General features: G+C 41.4%; 1 protein-coding gene across 1 annotated transcript in view; it reads right to left on the reverse strand.

The window, feature by feature from the left end:
* The window catches only part of ADAMTS2 (ADAM metallopeptidase with thrombospondin type 1 motif 2), a 186,529-nt gene extending 176,798 nt beyond the window's left edge, over positions 1-9,731 (reverse strand). The window contains exons 1-2 of the mRNA XM_085312680.1: positions 9,569-9,731; positions 8,897-9,258 (exon numbers count right to left, since the gene is read on the reverse strand). Coding sequence (XP_085168806.1) covers positions 8,897-9,258; positions 9,569-9,731 — 525 coding nt within the window. The remainder of the gene's footprint in view (positions 1-8,896; positions 9,259-9,568) is intronic.
* Between the last annotated feature and the right edge of the window lie 127 nt (positions 9,732-9,858).

Here is a 9,858-nt window from a genome sequence, read left to right on the forward strand (position 1 = left end):
GGGCAATGAAATTCAAACACAGGGGTGAAACTGCAGAAAAAGGTAAAGGGAGTAGCAATAGGAAGGAAGTTAAAGCAGCTGTATTTATAGCTCATCAGAGCAAGAGAAAAGTGATAATATTGTACTTTGCAGATGTAAAAAATGGAAAACCATCATCCACAGAGCAGAATAGGTTTGTCCAAAACTGCAGTTCCAATTTCAGATGTTCAGTCCAACAAGTCCATCTCCCCTAAGTGGACTCATTCCAACGGGTTTGAGTCTATCAGATGGCACCAGCTTCAGCCAAGCTGAGGGCTTCTCGCTTTCACCCTTCTGCCTGCACAAGGGTTCACCTCATTCTCCGGAGAACAAGTTCAAGTAGCTAAACTGTCTGCAGCTTTTCCYGGGTTTTGCCAAGTTCATTACCTGCTGTGAGGTAAGACCCACTGCAGTGCTGGAGCAGAGGAGGAAAGGGAGCTCCCTAGGGAGCAGGTGGGGACCAGGATTACCCCCTTCACTAGACACAAGGTGCTGGAGAGGCTCATCTGCACTRTAAAATGACATCTTAAAGACAACTTAAGTGGTTTTAAAGACTTTAAGGAACAAAACTTACGTTTCTCCTTTTCTTGAGGGAAACACCTACTTTAAACAGAAAACATTTACTTAAAAGAAAAAGATTAATGCTGAGATTCACACTTACGTCTCCACTAGCTCCAGATTTGAGGAAAGCATCAAGACTTTGCAACTTGAGAATAACTTGGAAGATCTATAGTGGGTATGGCGATGTAGTTATAAGGAAGCAATGTGCTCTTCGGCATTTGAAGAGGRTAGTCTTCTTTTCAATGTTACAGTTTAATGGAATGGTGCTGAAAATAGCATGTGAAATGTAGGCCTTTCATTTTGCAGACTATTAAAACCGGGAACCTGCTGTGTCAAGACTCTGCAAACAAAGATGAATTTAAAACACAGGCAGATAAAGGGGCTAAAGAAACCAGATGTGATGTGTTAAAGAACTTACTGAAACTTTGGAAGAACAAAAGCAATAAAGGGAAGAGGTGAACTGAAAACCCAGCATGCTCCTTGGAGCTATTAACAGGAAGCAAYGGAATGGAATCTTGTACAGCCCCATACAAGAAATTGAAGATCTGCTCTCTGATTTTCTTTGTTAATCAGACTCAGTATGAGAAGTGTCCTAGCTGAATATGCAATTAAGTAACGGCATGACCAGCTTACAAAGCAACAGTCACCATTAATAAAAACTGCTCAGAAGCAAGTCAAATAAAATACCAGTATGATCTGTAGAGAAAAGGTCCTACTCCATTCAACAACTAGAATTTGTGTTGATGCAAACAAGTATTTTCTAACTTTCTGTAGTAAAAACTATACACATAATTAACTAAAAATGAGGGAAGGCCTTGCCATTTGCAGGAATTTGTACTGTTAAACTCTCAGAGCATACTGGAAAACCTTCCCACACCATGAGGAAGCACTTAGCTACTGTGAGCTAGTAATGTTTATTCAAGGGACACACCTCTGGAAGCTGAAGGGGGACAGACTTCTCAAAATAGATGTTCTGCTTACCCTAGAAACTAATTATGACCTTATCAAAATTAGTTACTATATTTGGATCTTTCACAATGGAAAGCAGAAGTAACCATTAAGCACGTTTTCTTGGATGTACAGGATATAATACTCTGGTTGGAAAATTAGTTCTTGTGTGGTCAAAGAGTATGGTACAGCTGAGATACTATAACAACGAGGACAATACAACACAAGGTCAAATAAGACATAAGGAAATACCTATCTTTTATCCAAAGGCTTACAACATACCACAAAGATACCAGTATTGATTGCCTGAGGATATTCTGTCCAGATGGTGTCCACCTGTACGATGTAGGAAATTACTTATTTGGTTTCCAGATAAAAAGTAGGTGAGAAGATCCATGCATAGAAGATGCAAAGAGAAAAATAGTACTTACTGATGGAAGAGTCTCTTTTAAGGACAGCACAAAGAGGATAATTTACTCCAGTTAGAGACTGAATCATAGTGTTTACATTCTCTGTGTTCAGGCTATAATTTTTAAAAGGAGAAGCCTCTGCAATTTAGAAAATGAAGGAGGCTGTCTAACCACTAAAGTTGGCCAGGGACATTGACAGTAGAAACCTGGGGAATGGATTACTAAGTACAGTCTCTACCCTGAAAAAATATATAGATATGCTTGAATGTTAGACATTCAAACAGCTCCACTGCATTCTGTCAGGCACTGCTTGTCCTTTATATCATACACATGGATGTGGACGTGCAGTCAGGCTCCGATTCTGCTAACATTTCTCTACATGGTTGGCTTAGACATGAGAGAAACCAAATGAATTCAAAAAGACGATGTCTGTGAATGGAGATTTCTAACCTTCTCCAGGGCTGCTGTTTTCTTAAACGGAACAGCTTTTCAACTTTGTTGTATACTGTGTCACAGGAATTATTAATATTTTTCCTGACACTGTGTTACAATTCTACTTGTCTGAAAAGCAAAAAGTTCACACTTTTTCTTTTGCTATCACACAAAAACCAGACAACAACCTTGGTTTGGTTTGGTTTGAATTTAACGGAAAAACTCTCCCAAGCAAAGAGATTATATTTGACAAATTTTAATCCACTAAAAATGAATGCAACATGATCATAATGGAAACACTAATAGCTTAGAATACAAACAGAATTACTGGAATTATTTGTAAGAAACATCTGTTTTAACTGTCAGGCACTAGACCTAATCAGACTTTGAAGACAATACTGTGCTACCTTGACTTCTGCTTTTTTGCTGTATCACAAACCAGTGTAATCCAAAAGCCAGATAAAATAGACACAAAACTAAAYTGTAAATCCATATGAATGCAGGAGATGGATGTCTCAATGGAAAAATAACAGAGTTACATAAGCATGCTTGTCTTCTGGAGTATTCATTGTGAGCAGCTCCTTCACCATCTTAACCAGGTAAACCACAYGATTTACCTAAGGTGAGCTGGATTTAGCTTCAGCAGGCTCAAGTGGAAGTTTTGTGGCCAGTTTCAAGAAGGCCCCTCCACCAAGAAGGCATTTAAGAACACATCCTTAAAACTCACTGGCTTCAAAGAGCTCAAGCATATGCTCAAAGTTAAGCAGGATTACGCTACAGGAATAGATTTCACCAGGTGTCTAAATGTCTTCAGGAATACAGAGAATAYGTCGGGGAGAATGGGGGAAAATACACAGGAAGGAGAAAGGTGGCCATTTCACATAGGTAGGTTGAATTGTCAAGAAATGCCACTGACTGAATTTGGAACCCAGGCTCAAAAAATTTAGAATTTACGTTAGATACCTAAAATAAGATTGTATGAATACTCCCCTGCAATCTAAAGACTGTAGAAAACAAGAACATTCCATTACCTGAATTTAAAACTGTAAAGAAAATACATTACCTGAATTTAAAACTGTAAAGAAAATACAACTAATACAAATAATAAATAGCAAAATCTTGGGACATTTGGCAGACATGCACTTACGATTATAATCAAAGCACAAGCCAATTCCTGAAGATCTATGACTGCCTAGTAAAGTGAGTGTAGGAACCCACCCAGATGAGCCTAGGACTACAGATACTACGAGCATTAGGCAAGAGTCTGAAAAGCACTGCTGGCTTCCCGAGCATTTCTAGAAGAAACAGCATTTGGGCAAGCAGCCAGCCAACAGGCTTCTCTCAAATGGCTTGTGAGGGTTATTGCAGAATACAGTACAGTCTGAAATGCTGTACAGCAAGCCCTGCTGAGCTTAACACGTGAGAAGAAGCGCTTATGTCAGTTATACTAACATGGTGGGTATGGCTGAGTACCCCAAGACAGAATCCATGAAGTGTAAGGCTTACAGTTCCGTAAGAAAACACACAACCATAAATRGCCTCAATAGTTTATTTCTGTATCTCCATTCCTGACAATTTCCCACTTAATGACAGTGTAGTGGACRCTTTAGACAGATGATATTTTAATTAAAAACAGAGGAAGAAGATTATGCTAATGAAGCAGAGCTCAAAACATCATATTATGTTATTGAAGCTGATGTTCCTCTATTTGTTTCAGTGGGGGCTAGGTCATATCGACTTTTTTAACCTGAAGCTGTTGTCCTCAATCTTCAGGATCCTAGCATGTGGTTTGATTCTGCACTGAGGCTTCGGACGTCTAATTTAATCGTGTGTTTATTATCCATACCAGACGTGCTGTTCATATTGTGTTTCTCTCTGTGTATCTGCTTGTGCACACGCTCTCCCCCACAGTCTAGGAACGCTACGAAGAGGCTGGGCGAGGGTTTGTCTCCGAAGTTCCACAATCAAGTTTTACCATCTTGTCAACCTGAAGAAGGTATTTTTGGTACACCTGCCTCCAGCACTGTGCAGGTATTTATCAAACAAGGAATCCAGAAACACAAAGAGTTCTACAATGGCAGGCTCATCTGCTGGGGTGAAGAAAGGGCATTCACTCCGGACGGGACGCTGTGACAAAGCACAGGCATGACTAAAAACCTCTGCACTAATTCTGACCCTACTAAAGATAACTTTTGCCCTGCTCAGCTATTGCTCATTACAAAACTTCTCAAAAAAAAAAAAGTTGTGGAGCAACATGGAGACATATGTAATGGCAAAACACCTTCAAGTCTAGGACGTTAGCAGCAGGAATCAGTCCCTCACAGAGATGGTCCTGACAAAAGTAAGAGGACAAAACCCAAGAAAGCAGCCTGTTTCACAGGTGCTGGCAAAGTTGCCCCTCTTCAGGCGATAATCTCAAAGGACAGCCATAATCCTACTTCTTTATTGTCTCATGTCATTATTTCGGCCTCCAAGCACTTCTCCTTCRCAGCCAGCCCTTGAACAGGATTAGCTAGCTAGCTCCCTCAGCTTCCAGCAGTGTCCAAAGGTAATGACCTGGCCACACGCCAAGAATATAGTCAAAATACAGAACCTTCCACAACAGTCTACAGGCCACAGAGAGCTGACCATGTTGGTTCTGCCTGCTTACTGGAAATTTAGTTTGAATGCTACCAGGCCAGCCAAGATGATACCAAACTGTCCAAACAGAGTTTTTATGTTAAGTGAGAAAGCTATCCAAAAAAAATTTACATGGTAAAAATCACATCCACAGTTCAGAGAGCTGCTAAGAAAAGCTATCGATTAGYTTTAACTTTCCCATGATCTCCAAAGACTCATTTCAGCCATGAAAACACATGCAGATTGCATACTTTAGAAGTTCTCTTCATCTGCCTCTGACAATTTTAAGATCAATAAAACTAGCTTTGTCATTGATTTCTACCACAGAAAACTGGGAGGCCCCAACATAACTGTATATAACTTCAGTTAGCACCAGTGATAACTGAATATATGCATCCTATATATACGCGTGTACTTTTTATTTTTTTAGAATGATTGCAGATTAAAAACTTTCAGCATTTATAGTAAAGTTCAAGAATCTGTTCGCAGATCTACTATTTTCATAGAAATCCATTCCAACAACTTTTTGCTTTGGCCATACCAACAACACCAGACAGAGTCTTCTCTGACAATAGCTGGAAAATAAGACACATTTGGCAGTAATGTGCAAACCAAAGGGGATGTTCAGAGGAAATAACACCAAAAATTGACAAGGTGGCAGATGCATTCACCAACTTAAACTAGATTCGGTCAACAAAAGTTTGCAATGTAAAATCAACTATGAAACTTGAATTCAAACATATTACTTCAACCTTACCACATAATTTCAACGTTAATGTCTGTATGCAAAAGCTGGAAGCACAGACAGATGTCAAACCACTTTCAAAAGCAAGCACTCTGAAAATACGAGGCATTAAATGAAGCAAGCATATAACAAACGCTAACAATTGTCAGAGCATTCCGTAGTCCCTTTTCTCCAAAATAACCTAGAAAAGGAGACAGAAACACTCGAGATACGTTAAGAAGAGGCCAAGACCATTGGCCGTGGCACTTGTACCACTAGGCAGCTGAAAGAAAATGTATGAGACAACTGAATTTCTCCATTGAAGTAAAGTAGGTGTGGAGAAAAAAACAGATATGCCAAAGTATTTGATAGCCTTCATGTCTTCATTCATATCTGAAATACCAATAAACCTGAGAACAATATACAGCACAGTGATCTCTGAATCTTCCTAGCAATACGGTGCTTAAGAAACCCTCCAATACTCCCTTCAGACACAAGAAATAAAAACATAAACTGAGAGATAGTAAAGTGCAGTGATAACTTCAGCGTGTTAATTGCTCATTATTGCTGCCCAGGAACTAGCACAAGTTGGGAAACTGCTGTTACCTTTTCTTGGACTTTGTGTAATTCTGTTTATACCTGATTTTAACTTTCCTTTGCAAAAAAAGGAAACCTAGAAGGAGGGAATGGGCAGAGATGGAACAYAGCACCCAAGGGACTGGAGTTCAATTTGTTGTTCCACAACAGATTTACTGCACCATCTCAGGGAAATCATTACGGCCAGATGCTTAAAGGTATTGAGGTAATGCTTCCTGCAGTAAGGTTTCAATGACACGGGTAAAAACGAACATGGTCTCTGTCCTTTARCATTTACAATGTAGATACTCAATGAAATAAATAGTTTCTAAATGTATTASCAGAGTCAGAGAATTTGCAGTGCCATCAAAAAACCATCACTACATCCAGATTAGAATWTGGTGGCTATCAGTATTATACTCATGGAGTAGACCAAATCTTCTCCCGCTTCTCCTGTTACTAACAGACAACAAAAACAAGAACGCTGCAGGCATTCTTGTAGGCACATAAGCTGCGGATGCTGGTTCAAACCTAAAATTCAGAATTGCCTATCCTAAAATATTGTGATATTTTATCATCTTAAGAAATTAATACAAGCCTTCTCATTGAGTTAACTGGAAATTCAAGTGGCCCTACCTCTATCTGCTTTCTACTTCTGCTGAGRCTTATCTGGTTATCATCATTATTTTTCTGTTTGCAACAAGTTTGTCACTTAGGACTATTTACATGACAGAAACACAACAAATATTCAGGAAAAAAAGCAGTTTAAATCACTGAAGACATAAACAGCAGCTGACTGCATAGAGTGGCTAACCCTGAGCTACAAACGTGTCAACTCCAGCAAAGGTTTAAGTAAGGCTACCACTGAACACAATGCCAGCACTTCCATGATGCTCTTCAACGTGATTCTGTAGCAATCGGTCATTGCGGGTCAGTTAATAGCATTTTGTCTAAGTCATCTCAGCTAACAAGACTAGAAAACTGGGCAGYTTTCTCAATTCGAGTCATTTATGAGTGCCATTGAGTAGAGGCCTGGCTTTGTTCCTTYGCATTTATGAAGTTACAACTGTGAAAAGGAGAGCATTTTAGAAACATTTTGTCATTTACACATGCAACACGAGTCCTTGAACCTTCAGAGCCTTCATCCATACTTTGGTCTAACTGTTGTTATATTTTATCATAATTCTCTTCTCCAGATAGAAGGAGTCCATGCTCTAGGTAATACTGGGTGGAAGAAGGAAAAAGCTTCCTCCATGCCTGTCACCTGTGCTGATGGGAAGAGCCAGCACAAGTCAGGCAGCAGCCATCACAGGCTTTTCCTCCACCTTGCAGCACAAATGAACAAGGAAGAAGAGCACTGGCTCCACCTCAGCTCTGCACTGCCCAGAGCAAAGGAATTTTGTCTTCTGCAAAATGATCTGTGCTAGCTCTAGGGAGACCAAAGTACTCCTGCTTCCCCCCGAGAGAGGCAGGTCTGCGAGCTTAAATTCTGCTTCCTGAATTGCTCTTCTTGTGCAGCACCAGTATTCCTCCTGCCCTTGGACAGCAGTCCACATCAAATAATTACAACATTAAAACCCGCTTCTAAAAACAGGAATGCATACAGCAAAGAAAAACCACAGGAAAGGARATAGTAAAGAGAAAAGTATCTGATTCCCTTCCATTCTCAGCTAGCCAACATGTTATCTCCATACATGTTACCTTGGCACAGCAAGTGAACAACTTTCTATGACTAAATAAATAGGAATACAATTGACTCATACTGGGGTTTTTATGCAGAGAACAGAATGCATTAAAATTAAGTAATCTGAAAATTATGAACTCTAAAAGATATAGCAAGAAAATTTTGGCTAGATTAGCTGTTCATTATCAAAAATATTGCCCTTTCCTCAATACACAAACAGCTACGTAGTAATTACTGTTCAAACAATGGTATGATCGTTTAGGATGTCTGGGACAAACAGTTTTAATTTGATTACTGAACATGTGCTCCAGAATAGAAAGCTGCAACAAGCTTTCAAACACACACAGCCATACAAAACACATCATAGGAAGCTGTTTTGTTTGTAAAACTCAAACTCTTTTGCTGCTTTCCATCAATCATTTGATTAAGCAATAAAATCCACTGAGTGAAAGATCCATGAAAACAGACTCTGAACAAATTGAATTTGCAAGGGAAAAACATATCCTACCTATCAAATTTGTTTACAGAGCAGTCCAGCCTATTATTCAGGATTAACTCTTCTAAAATTTCCCTTCTCAGACTGGAAGTGAAATGAGGAAAAGGATTCCCAGAACACAACATTCAGTCCTCTGTTTCTGAAGTGTCAGGTACCTCAAGTAACTTTACCACAAATCAACATTAATCTTGGCTTGAACTGCTCTGTTACAGAGGCGCTAACACAGAGCATGCGCTCCAAACTTCTAGTGCCACTGTATGCAAAAAGTGCCTGCTGCAGCACAGCTATTCCCACACAAGGGAACATTAGTTAATTTGCATTCACAGTTACCATATGAGCTGTGAGTTTATGACAGTCCACACATTTTATATTTAAATACTGTAGGAAATTAATGTAATTATCTTCGATATAATAACAAAGTAACTTACCAGCCCATCACAATTGCTGATAGCAACCGAAGCATTTGGCAGATCAGTGATATCCCCAACRTAGAGGCAATTCCCATAGAGCGGTTCAATGTGAGTCTCGTCGGAGTCCTCCTGCCATTCAACTGTTGCTCCAGGGGCGACAAGCCTGGAGTTTGGCCGCAACCTGAAGTGAAACTCTCGTCCAAAAACAGTGACATTGTAAAATATTTGCTCATTTGCCGCTTCATGTTGMAAGTCCTCTGCAGCTCTTCTGAAGCGTGCTTTTGGTGGTCCAGACACCAGGTGGGATAGGAACCTGCCCTCTGAATCGGTGCTGGTGGGGATGACAAGGCTGTACTCCTCTATATTCCTCAAAATACGATCTGTACCGGGAACAAGGGGGGGGGGGAGAGAGAGATACTAGAACCAAACACTTTCCGATGCTGTGGGATTTTTATTTCATTATTCATTAACACAACAGACACTTATATAAGGCAGACGGACACTGCGCTCTGCGCAAGCACTTCATTCACGGGTGTGAAGTGTGCAGAGTTCATCCAAACTGTCTCTGCTCCCCAAAACACCAGGCAGCAGCATGAGCCTGCCCACCCAGCAGAGACCCCGCGCTCCTGCCCAAGCAGCACGGTCCCACCACCCTTCACCCACCCGGCGGGACCTCAAGCCCCTGCCCACCTGCCCGGGTCACCTCGGGGACGGCAGGGCTACCCGGGTGGCCAGCGAGTAGGGGCAGGGGCTCGGTGTGCAGGTGAGAAGCCTGCGAGGGGAAGGCATTTCCCCCAAAGCACCCCCGGAGCGGGGGATCGATTGGTGAGAGCGACGGGAGACCCGCGGGCATCAGGCGGCAGCGGGAGCCCCGGGAGTTTGGGAGCGGGAGGAGCCGGCAGAGGAGCTGCCATGTGCTCCCAGCCGCCCGGGAGCTGCGCGGCCGAGCGCGGCCGGCCGCCGCCGCTGGCCCCGCGCGG

This window comes from Rhea americana, unplaced genomic scaffold (assembly GCF_003343005.1).
Source record: "Rhea americana isolate MKP2758 unplaced genomic scaffold, rheAme1 scaffold_37, whole genome shotgun sequence".
NCBI lineage: Eukaryota > Metazoa > Chordata > Aves > Rheiformes > Rheidae > Rhea > Rhea americana.